The 22,480-nt window shown below is 49.9% G+C and overlaps 1 protein-coding gene across 3 annotated transcripts in view; it reads left to right on the forward strand.

Moving 5' to 3' along the window:
- Positions 1–16,561, forward strand: part of FKBP6 (FKBP prolyl isomerase family member 6 (inactive)) — a 28,871-nt gene extending 12,310 nt beyond the window's left edge. Inside the window, exons 8-9 of one of the 3 annotated variants that reach the window (XM_042922044.1) lie at positions 1,170–1,262; positions 16,037–16,561. In XM_042922044.1, coding sequence (XP_042777978.1) covers positions 1,170–1,260 — 91 coding nt within the window. In that variant the 3' untranslated portion in view covers positions 1,261–1,262; positions 16,037–16,561. Of the gene's footprint in view, positions 1–1,169; positions 1,263–6,928; positions 7,685–15,808; positions 16,015–16,036 lie in introns of those variants that run through there. The other 2 variants (XM_042922042.1, XM_042922043.1) reach the window with 2 other exon arrangements.
- Positions 16,562–22,480: the final 5,919 nt, after the last annotated feature.

Raw genomic sequence — 22,480 nt, forward strand, 5'->3', positions numbered from 1 at the left:
GACTGCTCAGAGCCTGGAGCCTGTTTCAGATTCTGTGTCTCCCTCTCTCTCTGACCCTCCCCCGTTCATGCTTTGTCTCTCTCTGTCTCAAAAATAAATAAACGTTAAAAAAAAAAAAAAAAGTCTTGTTCTTCAGATACTTTCCCCTACTTGCCACAACTGAAAACCACCGTTCTTAACAGACTGCAGAAATGTGTCTTGTAGATCCTGGTTTGACCTGCAGTGGATCTTTCAGGTCTAATTCATACCCAGAGGGTGATTTTTTGTTATCCAAGTAATACCAGTACCAGTCTTTCAGTAGTGTAGCTTTTTCTGATTACAGAAGTTACTTTCAAAGTTTTCTGCTTTGACTATATCAGCATATAAATAAGAATTGTCCAGAATTCCATCACTTCCTAATCTGTCCAGTTTCTTAGGTATTATTTTTTTGTTCTTCTCTACTGGTAAGATTCTCTACTCCTGTTGACATTAAACATTTAATCTGGATTGCTAGTTGAAGCCCCTTGATGTTAAAAAAAAAAAAAAAATCCTGTGTGCACCCCTTAACACTTGAATCCATTTGTTATATTTCAGACCTTTTAAGACTGTCCAGAAATCTCTTTTCTGATTGTTTTTAAACTGAAATATTTATTACGTAATTAGACTAAGTTCTACACCCAACATGGGACTTGAACTTACAACCCGGAGATCAGGAGTCACATGTTCTACTGACTGAGACAGCCAGGCGCCCCTCTTCTCTGGTTTTTAAAAGTATCCTGTCCCACCAAGGTGCCAAAAATAGTAAGTGTATCCTTTGAAGATACTTACAAGTCCGATGTAGAAATTTTGGAATCTGACCATTATTTAGCAAAGAAATCTCAAGATAAGTCAGAGGTCACCGAGTATGAGGCCATTTGGGAAGACTCAGCCTGGCAGCCCTTACAGTGGCTCCAGCCTTTAAGGTTGTCATCTTCTCAGATCGTGGGCTTCAGGTTGTCCATGTGCTTCTTAAACAGCCCTTCCCTGGGAGCCTCTCCTGGTTCCCCTACCCGTCCGGCTTCCATCGCCTCCAGATTCAGTTCAGGGCTTGCTGAATTTTCGATGTTTCTGGACCTGAGTGGAGTATTCTAGCCACCAGATGTCACCTCCTACAAAGACAGACTTTCTCTAATGTGTATTTTTGTCTCCAGCTATTACAGGGACTACACAGATAAAGAGAAAGAAATGTGTCACCGAATGTTCGCTGCTTATGATAATGGCTCTACAGTAGGAGAAAATTGAAGGTAATCAAAGGGCTGAAGCGTGCAAGGCTTCAGGATTTTGTCCAGTATATGGAAGGATGGTTGTTCTCCTCAGCCCACTAGTGAATAGTGGCTGTCTACAAGTGAGTATAGATGGGAGGGGTAGAAAGTTTCTGCGGGAAGCTAATGGCACAGTGACTGTGTAGAGTGCACATACCATGGGCGCCTTCTCATGAAGATGATCATGGTGAAGATTGGAAAGTTCCAGAGCTGGAGATTCAGTTTATAGGTGGAGGCGGTCTTAAGCCTTAAAATTAAAAACTTTTTCCATGTTTTATGTTAACCTTTCCCTCCCAGTAGCTCGGAACATGAAACTGTTGAGTATAGTCATTAATGTGATGGTTTATCTGGGCTTTGCAATGAAGAGTAATGCCTTTCTTAATCTGTTTTTTCCTGGAAGCCTCCAGCATCACTTTATGTCTAACACATTGTTAAGACAAAATCCAGATGTTGGGCAGTAGGGATGAGCTGTGACTCTTAAGTTCTGCTTACTGTCAGTTGGAGAGATTTGAAGGTGTTGGAACCACCAGGGATCACAACCTAACTTTCCTGCTGCAGCAGATGCCTTGTGATTTAGCAGGCACAGGGTTAAGGTTCCCCTGTGAGTTCATGAGATAATTCTCTAGTCTGGTTTACTATTACTTAAGAAAATTAATGGAAACAAAATCACCTGCCTTCAACACCTGCTTTGCTGGGTAGATAACTCAGCTCTCTTGAGAGAAGTTAAACAAGGAGCAACAAGAAAACAGCTGCCGAATGGGCTCATGGTAATAAATCTCTCCTTTGTTGCTACCTACATCTCTCTACAAAAGAGATTGGAGAGAAGAAGGCAGTGAAAAGGCCTATTCATCCCAGACATTTTCGCAAGTGATCTAAAAGCTGTTGTTCTCTGCCCTGTCAAAAACAACCAGTCGGTATCAGAAGTAAATGTTGCCTTTATCACAAGCTCTGACCCAGTGACCCTGGCCTTTGGGTCTTTCGGGGACATTGAAGTATTAGTGGGTTTTCTGAACTGAGACGTGAGCCGGAATACTTCTCCTATTTGGCTACTGTTAATGTCCAGCAGGAAGAGAGGTTTGCTGGCTTTTTGCCAGACGTTTTGGACTGTCGTGTCATCTGGCATGTCCTACCATTTAGTGGAGACCCAGTTCTTCCAGGGTCTGTCCTGGAAACAGATCTTGGAAAATCCAGCAGGGCAGCTCCTCATCGTTGTCTCTAACCCCCCAGCTTTCTCCGTCTCGAAGGTGTTTTGGACCTGATGAGTTTTTAGATGGTTTCCCAGATATTCCTAAGTTTTGGGTGTTTTGTCATATTAGGAATGACTGTGTTTGAGTCTAAAATGGCCATTATTGGGAGGCCTGGGTGGCTCAGTCAGTTAGGCATCGGACTTCAGCTCAGGTCACGATGTCACAGTTCGTGGGTTCGAGCCCCGTGTAGGGCTCTGTGCTGACAGCTCAGGGCCTAGAGCCTGCAAAATGGCTATTCTTGTCTTACTGCCACTACTGTTGGGTCTTCAGTGTTCTATCACTTAACAAGTTTTAAGATTCTTTCGACAACCTAGTTTTGACACAATTGGTTCTTGTTTTCCAAGATGTTAAATACTAGTGATCTGTCTGCATCTTGTCTTACAAGATGTTGGTCCTCCTGGTGGAATAAGTGTTCTCTTAATTTACAGTCTCGACGTTTCCGCTTATAACAGACTACATTTTTGGAGATCAGAGACCGTGTGTTTTCTGTCTTTGTATTTTCTAGTGTCTGGAAGCTTGCCCAGCACATAATTGGCACTCAGTAAATGTTGGTCGGATCAAGTGTAAAATAGCCGAAATGCTAAACCAGCCTTTTTGAAACCATATCCTCCAACTCTTGTATTGGCTGTCAGGACCCTCATTATTGCCAGTGACAGAAACCTGTCTTCAACGAGCATCAGCTAAAAAAGAGATTTGCTGAAGGGATTTGGGCACTCACAGAATCCGAGTTGAACAGCCAGTACTTGAGCAGGTGGACACCTGCGGTTCTGAAGGCCTCAACAACTTTGTCTCCTCTGCTTCATGCTCTCCTACTGTAGAGTGCCCAAGTGTCCTTTCGCAGCCTTTCTATTTGAGAGCGGGCTCTTCCCTACCCCCACACCTTCCTCTTCTTCCTGTACCAGCCAGGGCTCCAGCTTGCAAACTCCTGAAGCAGGACTCTGGCCTGTTACCGTGTGTTGAGTCCCATGAGTGGCTCCCTTCTTAGCGCTGCATAGTAGGGCGGGGGAGCAATGACTGAAGGAAGAAAGCCACTTGTCTCAGAACACAAAGGGGAGGAAGAGGAGGGGCAGATTCGAGGGAAGATGCCCATCGAGGGCATTTAGCTGTTGCAGCTCTCACTGTTCTGCGGAGTGTGACTTCTGTCTCACTCTAGCGGAGGCAGCGGGTTGAACGAGGCATCTCTTTGAGGCTGCTGGCATCTCCACGGTGCAAAGGAGCAGACACGGCATTGCCATTGCGGCACCCTTTTTCCTCTGGGTGGATCTCCAGAGGGTATGTCGACCACACACGTACTTCTGGATGGGCGTATTCTTGGGGTGATCTAAGAGGTCAAGATGGAAGTCAGCCTTTCGACTCCTGCACTTTGGAAGGCCTGAAGGTTTATAGCAAACCCCGAGCTGGTGTACGATAAGCTGTTTTGAAGCTGCAAACAAACCTGTGGTTTGCAGTGCAGTGGATGCAGTGTTCCTGCACGTGTACTTAACGGTGTTCAGACTTTGACAACTAGACATTTCCTAGCTACCTACTTGGTGGAGACCTCCCATAGCTCCCTCCCGAGTACTAGTGGTTTCACCGGGACCACCAGAGGGCTTTCATAACAGGTGCCCACCTAGTTGGAAACACTTGGGGTAGTGTTCTAACCTTTTTCCTAGTTCTGTTTCTGTGGCTTGTGTTGCTCTCTTCAGTTAGAGCTTGAGTGTGTCCTTCTTGTCCTGACACGCTAGCAGCATCTGAGACCATTGCCGTACTTCTATCGTGTCTGGAAAAGAGATATAAAGTGAACACCGTAGCTATTTTCAGCTGAAATGGTTGACCTAAAATAGGTGAACTCAGGGGTGCCTGGGTGACTCAGTGGTGTGTTCAATTCCTTACTTCGGCCCAGGTCATGATCGCAGGGTCACGGGATCGGACCCAGCGTAAGATTCAACACAGAGCACCCCCCAGATTCCCTCCCTCCCTCTATCTCTGCCCCTCCCCCCTCCCTTGTGCTCTGTCTCTCTCAAAATAAATATTGTTTAAAAAATAGGTGAATTTAGGGACAGTATCACCTATGCTCCCTTTGTGTGATAAGAATATTACTAACTGAAAACCCAATGTAGTGTGTGTGTGTTTTTAAGAGCTTTTGTTTTCCCTACAATTTATAAATGCCTTGGTTTTTGTTTGTTGAACTGTTTGCCTTTATCCTTACCTCTTTAAAACTCTGGTACCAGGGGTGCCTGGTCAGTTAACTTAGTCAAGTGTCTGACTCTTGATTTTTGGCTCATGTCGTGATCTCATGGTTTGTGAGTTCGAGCCTCTCATTGGGCTGTGTGCTGAGAGCGCAGAGCCTGCTTGGGATTCTCTCTTTGACCCTCCCTCACTTGTGCATGTGTTCTCTCTCAAAAAATAAACTTTAAAAATCCTACATATTAAAACTCTGTGATACCATTTAGTCTAGGACTTCCCTTTCTTCTCAGGGACCTCCCTCTTAGAAATCGCCCATTTTGTGTACCAATCCGTTGAAAATGTTCCATAGGCCTGATGCATAACTGCCATTCTGGGATTTCTTTTATCTGCTGGGCTGAATCCACTATTTACTGGCTCTCTTTTCTTGGTTTACTTCCTTGTGTGGCTATTCTCAAATAACATCCAAAAATTGGGTGTATAGTAGATAAATTTTTCCACTCCTCCTGTGTCCAGTTCACACTTGATTACACACTTTATAGCTTGGTATAGATTTTAGAACGAAAAGAATCCCCTCCCTAGTTAGAACCTATCCCCCATTTCAAAGCTCCCTTCCTCATGAGAAATGAGCCCCCTATTAGGACTTGCCTCCCACAGTAACTATCCCCCCACCCCCCCCCAGACCCCGCTTACAAGATCTCCACTCCAAGACTGTGCACCCCTCCCGCCTTAGCCCTCACAGCTTTCCCCTCAGGCACCTCCACCCCCAATGCCACTCCTGTCAGTAGTCCTGCCCCTTCTCAGAGCTCCTCCTCCTCAACTCCAGATGCTGGTAAAAATGTATCTCTTTATTTTTAACTCCTCTAAAATTTCAGTGTGTGTCCAGGTGCCCCCAGATGCTCAAGTCCTTCACATAGGTACCTTAATTCTAGAGGTTCATGCTCTTGAGAGCTAAGAAATTCTTCTATATTTCCTTAATGACATTCCCCCCCCTTCTTTTTCCCTCTCTTCTTGTTCTAGGACTCCTGTTGGTTGGATGTTAGACTTTCTGCAGGGACCCTCTATATCCTTTATGTTTCTTTACATTTTTTAAAATACTTATTTTTGAGAGAGAGAGTACAAGCAGGGGAGGGGCAGAGAGAGAAAGAGACACGGAGACACAGAATCTGAAGCAGGCTCCACACCCTGAGCTATGAGCACAGAACCCAGTGAGGGACCATGGAACTCCCAAACCACGAGGTCATGACCTGAGCCCAAGTCGGACGTTTAACTGACTGAGCCACCCATAAACCTTTACGTTTCTGTAAAATTGTCTCTCTTAACTCCCTCACTGCCCTGCCTCCTGCCAGGAAACATACCTCATTTCCAACTCTCTCCTGTTGGCTTTTTTTCATTTCAGCAAATATTTGAAACCACGAGATCTTTTCAGATTTCCCTCTTTTATAGTTTCCCTCTCTCTCTCTCCACCTTTGTATGATGAAATATCTCAAACTTAGACAAGTAGAATAATAGGATTTCCCCCATGTATTCAGCATTCAGGTTTAATAGTATCAACATAGAACCAGTGTTTCCATCTGTGACCCCCCCATTTCTTCCCCACCCCTAGCACTGTTGGGGTAATTTGAAGTGGATCCTAATAATACTGTCATTTCATCCACAAGGATTTCCCATTTCCTTACGTACCTCTAAAAGATAAGGACCATTCTTGCACATTTTGTTTTGTACTCTGAGATGTTTATTTTTCTGCTTACTTGCTTTCATCTTTCTCTTTTCCATGTTTCATGTTGCAGACTTTCCACAGTTGTTTTTTGGTTGCCTGTTCACACTTTAGAACGTAGCAATAGAAAAATTGATCAGGAGTTTTGTTAGGGGAGCCTGGCTAGCTCAGTCAGTTAAGTGTCAGACTCATGTTTTCAGCTCAGGTCATCTCATGGTTTGTGAGTTTGAGCCCCGCGTCGGGCTCTGTGCTGATGCACGGAGCCTGCTTGGGATTTTCTCTCTCCTTCTCTCTCTGCCCCTCCTCCACTCATGTTGTCTCTGTCTCTCTCTCAAGATAAATAAATAAACTTAAAATAAAAAACTTCTGTATACCTGGGCAGGATATCCACTCACTTACTCTTAAGGCTGAGCAGGTGAGAACCAATCAAAATGCTTTGAGATCCTTAAATACCAGAAGGAAGGGGATTTGCACTGGGCCCCAGCTCTTAACAATAGTTTCCCCCAAAATTTTTTCCTCAGGTGGATTTTTCTGGCTGAAACAGTGGACACAAGTGCTGCATTATCTCAACTGTACATCTCCAATTTCTAGTGAAGTTGAGCGGCTTTTTGTGTTTTTAATTGGCTCTCTCTACTGTTAAAGCAACTTGCCTCTTGATCTCCTTTGCCTGCTCTCGTTTTGGGTCTTTATAGTTGATTTGTAAAAACCCTTTTTTATGTGAAGGATGTTAATTAAATGTTATGTAACTTGAAATATTCTCCAGGCTGTTTTGCCTATTGATATAGTTACACATGTCACTGTTTCTGTATGGCTTTTGGAATTCACGTTATGCTTCTGTCTGACCTACGGGAGTAAGGCCGAGCTCCGTAATGAGCTAGCAGGAGTGCCCCAAGTGAAGGGTTTTCAACAGTTCTTCCTGGAGTCTGAGCACTATTGTAGGTCTGTTCTCAAACCCATTCATCTTTCCGACATTCCTGAGGGAGAAATGATTGTTTCCACTTTACAGATTGGGAAAGGCATGAAGCTCAAAGAATTAGACCCTTTCCCTGTGGAGGTCTTTGTGCTTATGAATAAACAACTCTGACCATTTTCATTGGATTTGAAATCTAAACCCCAGATGATATCTGAAGCTTTAAATATATTCAGCAGCTCTCTTCAGTTGGAGTGTTACCACCAGGTGCCCATGGATTTTTCTCCCTCACTTAGATGTTTAAGAATTTCTTCCTTTTTTTTTCCTGCTTTCCACACTTAAGCTGAAGCCTTTGAGCTGTAGAATTAAGAGGATTGAGCCATGTTGTGTGGCCAGCCTCAGGGAAAGAGTATCTTAACAGACTTTAAAAAAAAAAAAAAAAAAAAAAGAATGTTTTCTGGGAAGCCAGAGCAGCTCCCAGGAGGCTCAGGTGGAAATAAAGGCCATGCTGCAGAGAATACATTCCTGTTCGCTGAAATTCTGAGATTTCGTCCTGCTTCAGAGAGTTGGCCTGAAGTGAGCACTAAAGCAGCAGGCCCCACAGAGCTTGGTGCCACCACAGAAGCTAGAGATGTCCTCTGGGGTCAGGGGTTCCCTCGTTCCAAAATAGCCTTCCTGTGTCCGGCCGGGCTAGTCCGTTGCCAGGAAACCCTAGGAGCAAATCATCTTTTCCCCATATCCAGTATGTGACTGGATCTAGATGGGGAATCTCTTTGATCCCCCTCTTCCCAAAGAGATTAAGAAGAAACTCACAAATCGACGCTTGAGTCTATAAGGATGTTTCATGCCTCCAGTTAGACTCGTCTGAGTCCTGAACAAATAACTCATTTAAAGGTATTTTTGTAATTTTATATATTATTATTCTGACTTTATTCCTCTGAGTCTCCACTTTTTTTTTTTTTTCCTCTGAATCTCCAACTTTTTTTTTTCTCTCCTCAAAATGTAGTTGTATTTTCCCCAGGGTAACTGGGCCAGGCAGGCGCTCCCTTGTTGTCAGATGAGGGCCCTGTCGGTTTTTCAGGCAAACTGTTAGACACAGTCCCTTGATCTTTTGAATATCTGTGAAATGCCTTTTCTCCCAGCTCAGGAGGTATCACTGAAGTCATCCCTTTGTTGTGTGACTATAAATAACTCCACTCAGGTTGGCACCTTTTCATTCTACCCCTGCCTGGGAAAGCATTTCCCCTGGCAGAGTTTCTTTGGCCCCTTCACTCCTCTTCACATCCTCTCTTGGCACCTGTGATGGGCCTGAAACCTGCTTCCTCCTAAGGTTTACTTCAGTCCATTCTGTGCTCTCTGTGCATGAGGTATCAGTGAGGGCTACTTAATTAAATTGCAGGAGATCACTAGGTTCCTTTTTCTAATTTTCAAAATCTGCAATCGTGGAAGTGCCCTTTACCATTCACTGCAGGGTTGATAAATGGGAAATTGGGCTTCTCCGTCTTCACTCCCTTGCTGTGACTGTAGCAAAGTCCTCGAACCCCTCTGGGCTTTGATCGCATCATGTGTAGGATGAAGTGATCGGATCTGTAGGGTCACTGTGTATTTCCTGAGGTTCTGTCAGATGTTGGCTTAGTCCGTTTTAATTTCTTGGGTTCCTAACCCGGTTCATAAACCCTGCCTCCAGGCATATGTAATCCCAGACACCGATCTAGGTGAACAAGGGTACAGGCGCACATAATGAACGGAGAGGCTAAGCAATAAGGAATGAACATCAAGTGTCTTAGTGTCTTGGGACACCTGAGGGAGAAGACAGTCTTAGCTGGTTTTCCTGGCTGCCCTCCTCAGGGTTTTGCAGAGAAGCTAGAAACATGGGGGTGAAGCCGAGAGGAACTGGGATGAGCCCCAAAGTTTCAAGAATCCAGTGAACGGTTTTCAAATCTAATAGACAAAGGGAGGGAGCTATGAGCAAAAATCACCTCTAGCACAGAGAACACAGTCTGCCCTGTTGTGACCACACCCACCACGGTCATTTTCACAGTTGGAACCAGAAAGGCTGTGAGAGACAGATGCGGGCATTTTCTCTACAATTCTTGTTGGCATCCTGATCTATCATAGGGCTTGTTTGTGGTTTTCTTTTCTGGGGCAGGGGGTAGGTGAGTTTATTGTGATATCCATGAAGATAGAGCAAATTCCTCTGTACTCCTATTGCCACTAGAACAAATGGCCCGTAGAGGCCGCTTGCATTCCTTGGCTAGTGGCCCCTTTCTTCATCTTCAAAGCCGTCAGCATAGCGTCTTCAGTCTCCCCCTGCCATGAATCTCTTTCTCTCTCTCTATCCTTCCCTCCTCTCTTCTTCTGTCCTGTTCTCTTCTCTTTTTCTGACCCTCCTGCCTCTTCCTGCCTCCTCCTTGCAAGGAAGGATCCTTCTGAATGTGCTGGGCCCACCCAAGTAATCCAGGTTAATCTCCCATCTCAAGATCCTTAATTTAATGGTCAAGTTCTCCTTGCCACTCTAACGGTAGCATACATACATAGTGTGAGGTTCCAGATGTTAAGACATGGACGTCTTTGGGGGATGCATTTATAACAACAACTGCTGGGAAACCACACATCTCTTTAAGATAACTCACAATCCTACATCCTAAATGTTCTGCACTTAATCCTTGTATCCCAAATAAGGTCACCGTAACAGCCTTCCTTGGAATCTTTCCTCTCTCGTAGTAATCCCTTCTGGTGGCTGGGGGAATAATGGAGATCAGGGGGAAACCCTGGGACCAGGAGACTGCCACAGCCAACCTCACAGCTAGCAGATGGGGGCCTGAATGCAGATACGGGGTGAGTGGAGAGAGAAGAAATTCAGGGACTGCTTTTGGTGGCAAGAATCACAGTTTGGTATTGCAGCAGGGGAAGGAATCAAGAATGATTCCCAGATTTCCAGCTCCAATAACTGGGTCCATGGAGGGGTTAGCAACTGAAGGAGTTTTAAGATGGGGATCTTTTGTCTGCGGCTTGAGGAATTTGAGGTGACTACAGGACATGTAGGTGGGGGTGGCTAGCAGACAGCTGGAGGGCTGGAGAGCAGGTGGCAGCCACAAGTATCTGCAGGGCAGTATGCCCAGGAATGGGAATGAGGTCACCCAGGAGGAGGGGTAGAAAGAGGAAGGAAGGCCAAGGTTGGACCCCGGAGTACCAGCTTTGAGCTGACAAAAGAGGACAGAAAGCAGGAGGAGAACGAGCCACTGTGAAAACAGCAAAGTAGAACAGGAGGTTTAGTCAGGAGTCAATGGTGGGCATCATGGCATCCACGAACCCCTGAATAGCTGTGTGTATCCCCAGAATCCATGCCTGCCATCACTTCTCAGAGGGGCCTCTGACTCCAGAAAACGTGCAGACCGACTAGGGGCTCAGATTTCAAAGAGTAACCAGCAGGGTCAAATCTAGCAGCACAGAGGACTCAAAAGACCAGGACTGAAAAATGTTCATTGGATTTGCCAGTGGCAACTTACGGTGACCCGGGCAGCAGTGGAGAAGCGGGAACAAAGGGCAAGAGCACTGTGGGTGTGGAGTGAGCGGGAGCGAGAGGGTAGAGTGTGAGCACAGCTTCCAGAGCTTCTGGTTCCACAGAGCAGTAGGGCCCGAGAATTCAGGGTTCTAACATTCCCAGGTCATGTGGATGCAGCTGGTCTGTGGTCCATGGCAGCGCCGGCCTTTTCTCCAGACCTTTTTGTGTGAGGAGACGGGTTGGATGGTACTAGAAACCTCACATGCTAAATGATATAAACCTTATTTTGAAACAAAGGTAGCAGTTGGGTGGCACTTTTTACCCCTTGGACCACATGCCCTGCTGCTTCCACCTTTGCACCGTGGAGGTTGATGGCCATAAGCTCTGACAGTTGTCATCGGAAGTGCAGCAGGGCTATGCTGTGGGTCCTGGCCATCTCCACTGGACTGGGGCATGCTTGGTTCAGCTTAGCCTAGAAAGGGTGGGCTTGGAGGGACCACTCAGAGCTTGAAAGGGTTCCCAGCGGCAGGGAACACCACTGTATGGCCCCTGGCTCAGGCGGGCACTAAGAAGTCGAGGAATGTGGCCCAGGGAAGGGGCAGATTGCTGAGCTGGAGGACCACCAGGGAGGCTAAGAGGCCAGCAATAGTAGGAGTCAGCATGGAGCCACAGAAGCAGGGGCAGTCGAAGGAGGGCCCAGCAGCGAGTGTCTGCTTTGAACAGCTGCCTGGCAGGGTGGCAGGAGCAGGAGTGGCAGATTGGAGGACCTTATAGGCCAGATCAGCACGTCACAAGAGTGTGAATGGCTTCTGGCTCCTTCTAAAATAATTCTCCCCACCATGGAATTACTTGAGATAGCCAGGCTAGGTTCTTCCAATGGGCTGAGTAATGCTTTTGGAGAAAGAGAACCAGTTAAACAGCTTCCAGGAGGATCTGTGAATCTTCACCTTTACGTGCAATGTTTGTGCATTGGCTGGGATCTTGAAGAGGGATCCACAGCTTTCATCACTTTTCTCAACGACCCACCATTACGGGTGTATCTCCCAGATGCCGCTCAAGGTGGGCCCTTCACTCTGGTTCCCTGAGCGGCACTAGACAGAAGCGCTGCCGGAGAGGGCAGGGAGACCGGGTGGGTCTGGCACCCGACGCCGTGGGAACCCTGCTCACCCTGCCCAGCCCAGGGCTTTGGACTCCCGCCTCCAGCCTCCACATCCTGGGTTCTGCAGCCTCCGGCTCGGGCTTCCAGGATTACATCACCTCCCCGGCTCCTCTGTTACACTTTCACACTCTTCTCTGGTTACTGCTCACTTTTGTGTGCAGCTATTGTAGACGCCGATTGTATCCTCACTTGAGTCTCTCTTTCACATTGACTGCCTTTTCCCCGGGCCTGGCTCTGCGCTCCTCGGAAGCCGCTTGTTGAGTATGAATGTATTCAGCGGGCGTCTGCTTGCTGGAACGTGGTCTGGGTTCCCTGCCTAAGTGGGGCCGCTTTTGTCTGTGCAGGTCTCTGAGCTTATCTTTCTGTGAGCCCTGGAGACATGCTGACCTTTTCCTCTGACTGTGCCTCCGTGTGCTACGAGATTTGGTTTTGCAGAATGTGAACTTTTCTATTTTGGTATCTTTTTATTTGTGCTCAAGTGTTACTTTTTATTGGTTCCAGTGTGAAAATTCAACTACCTGAACCTCCTAAAATCCCAGTGTCTGATCTTGGCGGTTCTCTCTACCATCCGTTCCTGGGAACGTGTTCACACTGAATGAATATTGATCACAGCATTTATGTCTGAAGTCACTGCACAGGATACGAACTAGATTGAGACGGGGTTTTTGTTTTTTTTTTTTTTCAGTTGATTATTTTCAAGCTATAATAATGATAAAATGGAGATTTTCAAACCCATTTAAAGGTAGCAAGGATGGCGTGTCGACCTCCCCATGTATGCATTACCCATCTGACCATGATCAGCATTCTGCGTGCTGCTTCCTCTACTCACCCCACCCATACTGACAGCTGTGTGTCAGTAGTAAAATTTAAATTATGAAAATGCTACATGCTTATAGGCTTTTTTTTTTTTTAAAAAGGTTGAGAAGTAAAAGCTCTCAGTCCCCAAGCCCACACTCCAGAGGTAACCAGTGTTGATGTTTTATATGTGTCCTTCCTGAAGGTTTTTTGTGAATATTTGAGAATGTGGGTGTATATGCGGTGTTTCCCACAAATAGAATTATGTATTTTGTATTATGTAATATGCATTTAAAGACATTTCAGGGGCCACCTGGCTGGCTCAGTCAGAAGAGCATGTTGCTGTTGAATGGAGTTGGGGGACAGGGAGTGAGACTACCTGTAAGAGGGGCCTCATCAGTTTGTCTCTCCTCCATTACTCTCATTTGTCTGTTTATGCTTCCCCTTGGCCAGCCAGTAATGTCTTGTTTCCTTCTAGTATTTTTATAGTTCTTTTTTTAGGTTTAGGGTTCTAAACTATTGGCAGTTTATTTCCATCCTTAATTTGAATTGGGGATATACATCTTTATATTTTATTCAAATGTCTAAAGTAGTTTTCCTGGTCGGCGGGGGGAAGTGGCACCTGGGTAGCTCAGTCGGTTAAGTGTCTGACTCTTGGTTTTGGCTCAGGTCAAGATCTCACAGTTCTTGGGTTTGAGCCCCGCATAGGCTTTGTGCTAACAGTGCAGAGCCTGCTTGGGCTTCTCTCTCTCCCTCTCTCTGCCCCTCCCCCACTCGTGCTGTCTCTCTCTCACAATAATAAATAAATAACATAGTTTTCCCAGCACGCCTGGCCAGGTTTGTCAGAGGAGCAAGCGACTCCTGGTCGTCGTGAGTTTGAGCCCCACGTTGGGTGTAGAGTTTACTTAAAAATAAAATCTTTAAAAAACAGTAATAAATAGTTGTACCCAAATTTCTGTTTATGGACTCATAATACCCAGAACAAAGGGTTCACATCTATACAGGGTAAATTAACTGCTTCTTACACTTTAATGGTAGACTGACTCTTCATGTTTGTACAACAAACGGTAGCATTCATAGTGGAATGACTAAATCATGCTCCATGGAAGCTCTGGTGGGTTTCCCTCTCCCCTTACTGATTCTGGGGCTTGAGCTCTGTCTTGTTTCATCAGTAGGTTCTGAAGTCCTGTTAGGCCTCAAGCTGGACAGTAGTTGCAAGTGATCAGAGGTGATGTCAGATTGGTTTTGGCCCCACAGCTAGACATTTCTCGGTGTGATTGCATCAGAGGTCCTCATGAGATTACTGCCAGCCTATTGTTTCTTCATAACTTCGCTTGGGTTTGGACAGGAAAGTGCTTTTGATGTTTCTGCCCTCACGCATCCTGTGTGGTCCCACCCCATCCCTCCCTTGTCTGGATGCCCGGCACGGTGCAGCAAACGCCTCCCACTTCTGGGGCTATAGAGAAGGGGCCTCATTCTAATCAGGCATGTGTGTGGACTATTGACTGGAGCCCACATGTGGCCTGTCCAGTGTGACGGCCTTAGAGTGGTTGCTCTGGTGTGGCAGCTTGGGTTTGTGGAGGAATACATGGGGATACATGTTGGGCAGCACAGCGCTGCCCAACAGAAGAGTGAAGCTGCCAGTCTCTGAAGGCCTGGACCCGCTTTGCAGCTCCCACCTCAGTGTGCTGGGCAGAGCAGCCTGAGAGCTTAGTGCCCCTTCAATCTCTTCCCCACAGGGCAGCCACAACAGTCCCTCTTTTCTTAAAAAGCTTCTCCAGGGGCACCTGGGTGGCTCGCTTGGTTAGGCATCTGACCCTTGATTTCAGCTCAGGTCATGATCTCACAGTTCATGAGTTTGAGCCCTACATCAGGCTCTGTGCTGACAGCATGGAGCCTGCTTGGGATTCTCTCTCTGTGTCTCTCTCTGTGCCTTCCCCTCTTGGGTGTATGCTCGCTCACTTTTAAAAATAAAGAGGGGCGCCTGGGTGGCTCAGTTGGTTAAGGGTCTGACTTCAGCTCAGGTCATGATCTCATAGTTCACGGCCATGTTTTACTGGTGCCATGTTTTTCTGTAATTTGGGATAAAGGTGGCCAACAAAGGCTTATAATGAGAAGAGTTCCACAGTATTTATAGGAACAAAAAGCGCTCTTCATAGATTTAAATGAGAGACAAGATGGACAACTGAAGGAGGAAGCGTTGGCCTTCCCCTCCCTGTTCTGGGGTGCTGCTCCTGCACCATGGGGGGCGTCCCACGCGGGCTTCTCCTCCCCTCAGAAACTGCTGTCCTTCATGAAGGGAGTGGAGGCAGTATCCTTACTGGCACATCTGCTTGCCCCAGTGCTGGGAATGCACGCCCAGCCTCCCAGCCCTCTGTGTACCCACATTCTGCAGCTCTGGGGCCAGTGTTTAGTGCCAGGGGATCAGGGAGGAGGGATGGTGGGCAAAGACTGCAGAACCATCAGTAGTTGTTATAATGGCATCTGTCACATGCCCTCCTTCAGATAACTGTCACGATCGTACCAGCTCAGTGAAGTTCATGTTATCGTGCACGGTCTATAGATGAGGAAACGGGAGCACAGAGCAGAAGTAGTGGCACCCAGGAGTTGAACTGCGGTCTTCTGGTTCTGGATAAACCGCCACCCTGTCTCTTTGCACCAGTGTGCAGTGTGATGGCGGTTGTGCCATGGAGCTGCCTGGGAAACGTTTGTCCAGGCTCTTAGTGTGGTGACATCCTGGTGGCTCGTGCTGCCCAGTGTGTTTTACAGGTCTTTGGTGGTATCCCACTGAGAAGCAGCTGCTTCTATATTGGACTCTTCGGGGTGTTTTTCACATCTTTAAATGGCTAAGGAAGTGTCACTCCTTGTGGAACAGTTGAGAAATTCTAATGAATATGGCTCTACCTGCATTCAAAAATTAGTCTTTTACTTTTGGGGCTTCATTTGAAAAATGAAGTTGAGCTGGATGAAGTGAGGGTCCTTTCTGTTCTGATTTTCTGAGACTGTCCTGTGTTCGTGATTTCGCCTTTCAGAGCCGCCATGTTAATTGGTTACCGTTTCCCAGAGCCCATCCAGTAGGGGCTCTACAGCCATGCGTCTGTTCCCCGACCCCGTCTAGTGTCGTCACCACAGACCTGGGACCGACCGGCTTTGGCTCCTTCTGATGTGTGGCTGTGACCGCCTGTGGCCCTTGCAGCTGAGGGCTCAGTGTGGGGCAACTGAGCCCTGTCGGATTCCTAACTGCTGTGCCTGATTCCTAGGTTCTCCGACTGAACTTCAAACAAGAGGAGCCAGGCTGCTGGAGTTGTCCGTCGTCGTTGGGGGCGGGGGGCTTTTGGGAAAGAACTGCCCAGGGCAGACTGTGTTGCAGGGACCTGCTTGGAAGTCGGGGCAGGAATTCCCCAGCCCTGGGCCATTGCCTCATCTCTGCCTGGCACGGCCGAAGTATGTTTTCACAGGTGCTGTTTTCTGTTTCACGTTTTCATACACGGAGTAGGGGGAAGTGCAGCTACTGACAAGCAGGAAAATGCTATTTTTTTTTTTTAATTCAGTTTCTTTTTTTCTTTTTCTTTTTTTCTTTTTTTTTTTTTTTTTTAATGGAATTAGTCCTTGGCTTTTCTCCCAGTCTCAGCCCCCCTTCCGGCTGTTAATGTCCCTGGGTAAATACAGATAGAGATTGCTTTGTGTATTTTATGGGGTTTTCTGTTTTAGAGAGAGAATTATGTTACACATGTTTTCGTTGTCAATAAATAAAACCTTTCCCTGTCCTGGCAAGATCCAGTATACATTGTGTGAATTCGACTAAATTTGTAAAGTCAGTAGTGGGGGTAGAGGGACAGCTGCTCGTCAAGACCAAGGGGATCGGCAAGAGCCAGAACTGGGTCTCTTCTCCAGAGCACTTCTTCCTGACGTACCCAGGAATGAGATGCCCACGCACTGGGACGGGGGTTCCCTTGACACCTCCCTTCTGTGGGGAGGTGCTGCTGTGGGACAAATCCAGTAGAAACGCTGGAGCCGGCTCTCCCCCATTTGGTTCCCCCCGGGCTGGGGCCTGGCTCCCTGCGGGTGCCGAGGCGGGAGGGGCCCCGTCTGGGCTCTGGCCCTGAGCCCCACAGGCCACCCCACAGCTTTGTCGCGGTCCTCACACGAATGCGCCGGGCCTTCCCACCACAGCCACGCTGCCCTTGGGTCCTTCTGTCAATCCTGTGCCCTCCCTCCTCACCCTTCCCGACCCTCATCTTCCTTCCTGGCCGACCTTCCTCGAGGGTGTCGTCTACACTGGCTTCACTCTTGCTGCCAGTTACTCCCCAGCCCACTGCCTTCCCGGTGTCTCGCCCTGACCTGTGGGGCAGTCAGATCCAGCGGGCGTTTCCCTCTTAGGCTCTTCCCTGAGTTTCTGAGCTGGAAGCTCTTGATTTCTTCCCACCCCTCGGGCAGCCCTTTGGTCTCACTCTTATTACCACGCCCCACCCCTCACTCTTCAGAATCACTCCCGGAACTTCCCATGTGTAGTCCACACGGCCAGCGGCCGAGGCCTCACAAGTGACCCAGCCAGACCACGGGGCCAGACGTGTTTCCTGACCCAAGAGGCACCTGGCCCGTGTCCCCACCCTCTGCAAAAAGCCAAGTCTTCCCGGGGCAGGCTGGGCCCTCCCACTGTGCCTGGGGAGAAAGGGTGCTGAGAGGCCTCCCTGGGTGACCCCTCTGGTAGCCTCGGAAGAACGGTTTTCTCGAGAAGCCGTGGAGACCTTGCCGATGGTTCCCAGATCAGCTCCAGACCTCATGACCACGGCCTGGGATCACCTGGAGTCGGACCTCCCTCAACCCCCGCCCTGCACGAGCACCTCGCCCAGCCCTGCCTCCGCACCCAGCAAGGCCATCCGCCCACCTGCGCTCTCCTCTTTGGCCTCCAGTGTGGCCGCGCAGCCCCGCTGTCTTAAGTGCCACTCTGGTGTCTTCGCTCCTCAGTCTTCACCGACCTCCTCTCCCTCAGTTCTTGCTGCTCAACTCCTGCCCCAGCCTTGCCTGCACCCCCCCCCCCCCCCAGCGTGCGCGCACGTGTACGCACGTGTGTGGTGCACACAGCACCCTCGAGCGGTGGGAGCCGCCCCGTCACTGCCCGCTCCCCTCTCGGCCTCTTTCCCCAGCTTTTCCTTGGGGGATACTCGCCGAAAGCTTTAGCAGAGGAGTGGTCCCAGGTGGGGGTGTTTCAGGAAGGTCACTCTGGGCTGAAGCCTCTTGGGAAGACCGTCTGGAAGCACGACGAGTTGGAACACACACTCTTCAACCCGGCAGGTCCCACTTGTAATAAATCCTCTGCCCTTTGAGACCACTTGCGCTTGCAGACTAAAGGCGCGGCTCCTGTGCCACCGGTTGAGGCCGTGGCAAAACTGGAAGCAACCGGAAGTCCTTCGAAGGGGAGTGGCGAGGGAGCTCCCGGTGCCGCTGTCCTGGGGACACTTTGTGGCTTCGACCAAGACGGAACCTGGAGAACGACACACGGGGGTGTGAATATACGTATGTGAATAAGAACTGGAAGAAAGCACTTCAGACTTCCCAGGGGCCCTTCCGGCAAGCGCAGGCGTGGGAGACGGGGGGCTCCATGTTGCGTTCTGAGGGCTTCTGCATGGCCTGCGATGTGTCCGGGTGTGGCCAGTGTGGTCCAATGCTGAGGGACCGGGCGGCGGGGCCAGCCGGCGGCAAGGACGGAGCCGGGACTGTAGGAACGTGGTGGGCGTCACTGTGCGCGTGCGCGCGGGACACTGGGGTCTTCTCTTTCTGCCAGGGGGCCGTGTGGCCCCCGAAGGACCAGGAAACCAGCTCGTATGTGGCTGATCTCCAAAGAAACTTCGGAGAGGGCTCCTCGGGAGGCCAGCACGAGGCAACTAAGGTGCAGCCCAGGTGGCACTGGCCTCGTCCGGCCGCGTCGCGCAGTTGGCGCTCGGGAAACCACTCTTTCCCTCACGTGGGTTTGGCGGTTTAGGCTCCTCTGTAAGTTCAGGTGCAGACAATAGACGCAATTACGCCCGGCGGTCAAGGCACGCCACCACCGGCCCGTGCAGGGCCCCCCCTGTTTCCTCTCCGTCGTCCCCGTGTCCTCTCGCGCGCAGACAGCCGGGTTGCCGGGCCGCGTGTGCGGCTTGGTCTTTGCGTTCTCGCGAGAGGTGTGCGTCGGGCGGCGCTACGAAGTCCGCCTCCCCGCGGCTCGGCGGGCAGTGTGGTGGCAGGGTAATGACGGGACCCTCGCGGCCTGGCTTCCGTTCATTCCTGCCGCGGCTCTGTGAGGTGAACTCGCCAAGGAAGGAGGAAAGTGGCTTAGGGAGGTTCCGAAACTAACCCGGAGCGGCCCGCCTCTTCCACGGGGCTCCCTCCGCACGGCCCCAGCTCGGGGAGCCTCGCTCTCCCCGCTCCAGCCCTGCCAGCACCCGCGGCCCTGGGCGGCGTCGTCATCGGAGAGAAGGTGGCCGAGGCCCAGGGGAGGAAGCGCTTGCCCCAGGCCGTGCGGCCGCAGCCGAGCGAGGACCTGGTTCCAACTTTCCACCGGGTTGTCAGGGACCTCTCCCTCTCTGTCTCCGCCCAGGGCCGGGTGCCGTCTTCAGAAGGAGGGCTTGAGTTCTTTCCCCTCTCAAGCCAAGCCCGAAGGAAGGCCCCGGCTGACTTCTGCCGAGCAAACCAGGCGATAGGTGGCGACATAACCCACCGCATGCCTCCCCAAGCGAGCCGGGCGACCCCGGAGAAACCGTGGCCCACCTCAGCCACAGCGAGTGGCCTGCGCGGCCCCCCCCTTTATGGGAGATGGTGACCTGTTGAGACGGGCACCCGGCCCCTCTCTGCCCACGTCGTCAGCACGGTCGCTCAGTAAAGACTGGCCTGTGCCCGGTGCTGGGACCGGGCTCCGAGAGTCCGGCCGCTGCTCTCAACAAGGAAGAGGCAGCAGGCACCGCCGGCGCTGAGCGCCCAGGCCGGGCAGGCCAGAATGGGGCGGTGGTGGGGAGCTCCAGGGAGAGAGGAGGCAGGAACACAGCCTGCCCTCGGGTTTGAGGGGAGTGGGCAGACCAGACCCCGGGGAGCCTGTGTGACCGGCCGGCCGAGGGACCCAGACCCTCCTGTAGGCCACGGGGAGCCCAAGGCGCTCTCTTCCCAGGGAAAACCTGCCACGCGCCTCAGTCTCTCACCCCCAAGGGGCCAGCTGGCTGCAGAGAGAGACTTTGCTCTCCCTTCTCCTTCCTCACCTGGTTAAGAGGCTTACCTTGACCTCTCTAATGTCTGGTCAACTCAGTCATGTAATGATACAACGATGCGAGCAGTCTGATTTAATCCAGAGTATCGGTTAAGCACAAAATGCCCGTGTGCTTGTGTCTGTGTGCGTGCGCGCATGTTTGCACACGTGCACTCATGTGTTTGGCTTTGGAGGCAGACATTCTAGAAAAAGAAATGGCAGCAGATAATACAATAGGACAGAAATGTTGTAATAAATCAAAAACAATGTTTTTCTTATAAACCCAATACTCTTAATTCCATTGAAACCAAAAAGCACAGCGGCGGGTAGAGAGGGAGTTCACCCAAACCCCAATTTCCCCCCTCTCCCCCCGCCCCGCCACCACACCCCTGCACTGCTCACATCAAAGTGGAGACACCCTGAAACATTCACACGCAGAAAGGGACAGGACTTGGGGGTGCGTGTGGAGAAATCCCAGGACACAACAGCACCCAGGCCACAGAATGCAGACAAATGGCTACTTAAGAAAATAGGGGTTCCAGAAAAGGGGCCACGTGACCCCAGAGGGAGCCCCAGACTTATTCCTGCCAGGTGACCAGACGTCTCTGTAGCAACCGTTTGGGGCCTGTGCCAGGAAGCTGTTCACTCAGCGGTGGGTTCTCCTTATACCCTAGCAGAATCTGAATCCAAATTCCTTCTGGGAAACCTCGTGTTGGTTTCTAAGAACCTTTTTTTTTTTTTTTTTTTTTTTTTTTTTTGAGATTTTTATTTATTTTGGAGAGACAGCACGAGCAGGGGAGGGTCAGAGAGAGAGAGAGAGAACCCAAGCAGGCTGCACGCTGACAGGGCGACAGGCCCCTCTAAGAACCTTTTGAGGTAGGGGCGCCTGGGTGGTTCAGTCGATTCAGTGGCCAATTCTTGGTTTGGGGCTCCTGTCCCGATCTCACAGTCCGTGAGTTCGAGTCCTGTGTTGGGCTCCGTGCCGACAGCGCTGGGCCTGCTTGGGATCCTGTCTCTCCCTCTCTCTCTGCCCCTTCCCCGTTCATGCTCGCTCGCTCTCTCAACAAATAAATAAACTTTGATATTTTTTTCAAAAGAGCCTCTTGAGGTAAATTGTGAGGTGGGGCAATGAGAGACTGTGGCATCATTGTCTGATCTTAAAGAATGGGCTTCCCAAACTCACTCGTGTTTGCTCGGTGTGGCTTGTATTGGCAGGACCCCTACATAGCTCGTGAGACCCCCCCCACCACACACACACACACAAAACGTACCTCAACACCCTCGGCAGAAGGGAAATGAAAATCATTTCCCTCAATTGCTGCTGCTCCTGTCCCCTCCCCTGTTCCCTGAGCCAGACTCCCAGGGTCCTGCTGTTCTCCCTCCCACTCAGCCTCACCCCATGTCTGCAGGGCTGACAGTTCTGCCCCCTTAATGTCCCTTGTGCCGCCCCCAACTCTTCATCTCTGCCACGCTTGGATCTGACCCTAACCTTGATCGCCCTCCCAGCCAGCCTCCCCGGTCCAGTCTGGGCTCCACTATCCCTCCTCCACCTGCTAGCTCTGTCCTGCCCCGGCTTAAATGCTTCAGTAGCTCCCGGTAGCCTCTGAGATAAAGTTCAAACTCCCTGATTTAGCACAGAAGGCCTGGCTCCCCTCCAGCCACTATGTGCCAGGCTCCCTGCCTTCCAGCCACACTGAGCTGCTGTCGGGCCCTTACAGCTCACACCATTCCGCATCTCTGTGCTGCTCTAACCAGACTCCTTTTCCGGAACTCAGTTTAAGATCGGGTCTCTGGTCAAAGTCCTGGTGGGACCCAGAGTGAAGACACACGTGTCCCCAGTTACCATCGGCGGTCCCAGTAAGCATGGCAAAGGGGCCACACGGCACGAGAGTGAATTTCTCTATCCCCCAGTCCATCAAACAAAATCACAGAGACTTTTTTCTTTCTTTGATATTAAAATATTTCTCATGTTTTTAAAAATCGTTTATTTGGGGGGCACCTGGGTGGCTCAAGTCGGTTGAGCGTCCAACTTTGGCTCAGGTCATGATCTCACGGCTCATGAGTTCGAGCCCCGAATCAGGCTCCGCACTGACAGCTCAGAGCCTGTAGCCTGCTTCGGATTCTGTGCCTCCCTCGCTCTCTGCCCCTCCCCCATTCATGCTCTGTCTCTCTTCCTTTCAAAAATAAATATTAAAAAAAATTTTTTGATAAAATCATTTAAATTTCTTTATGCAAAACCATGCATATAAGGTAGTTAAAAATACATGCATAAACCTAGAGAGGGGGAAGAAAGCTTGTCTTAAGCCCCGCCTCCTGCAGGCAGCCTTCCCTGATCACTCTGACAAAGCTACCTCTGAGACGCCCAGTCCTAGGTCCGCATCACACCACAGTCCTCAGATGGTCTGGCCTGACCTCCCCAAGAGTGAGAGCTTCTTGAGGGCAAGGACAATATTTCACCTGACTTTGGTTGTCCATTCTTCAGCAC

The sequence above is a fragment of the Panthera leo genome, chromosome E3 (assembly GCF_018350215.1).
Source record: "Panthera leo isolate Ple1 chromosome E3, P.leo_Ple1_pat1.1, whole genome shotgun sequence".
In the NCBI taxonomy this organism is placed as follows: domain Eukaryota; kingdom Metazoa; phylum Chordata; class Mammalia; order Carnivora; family Felidae; genus Panthera; species Panthera leo.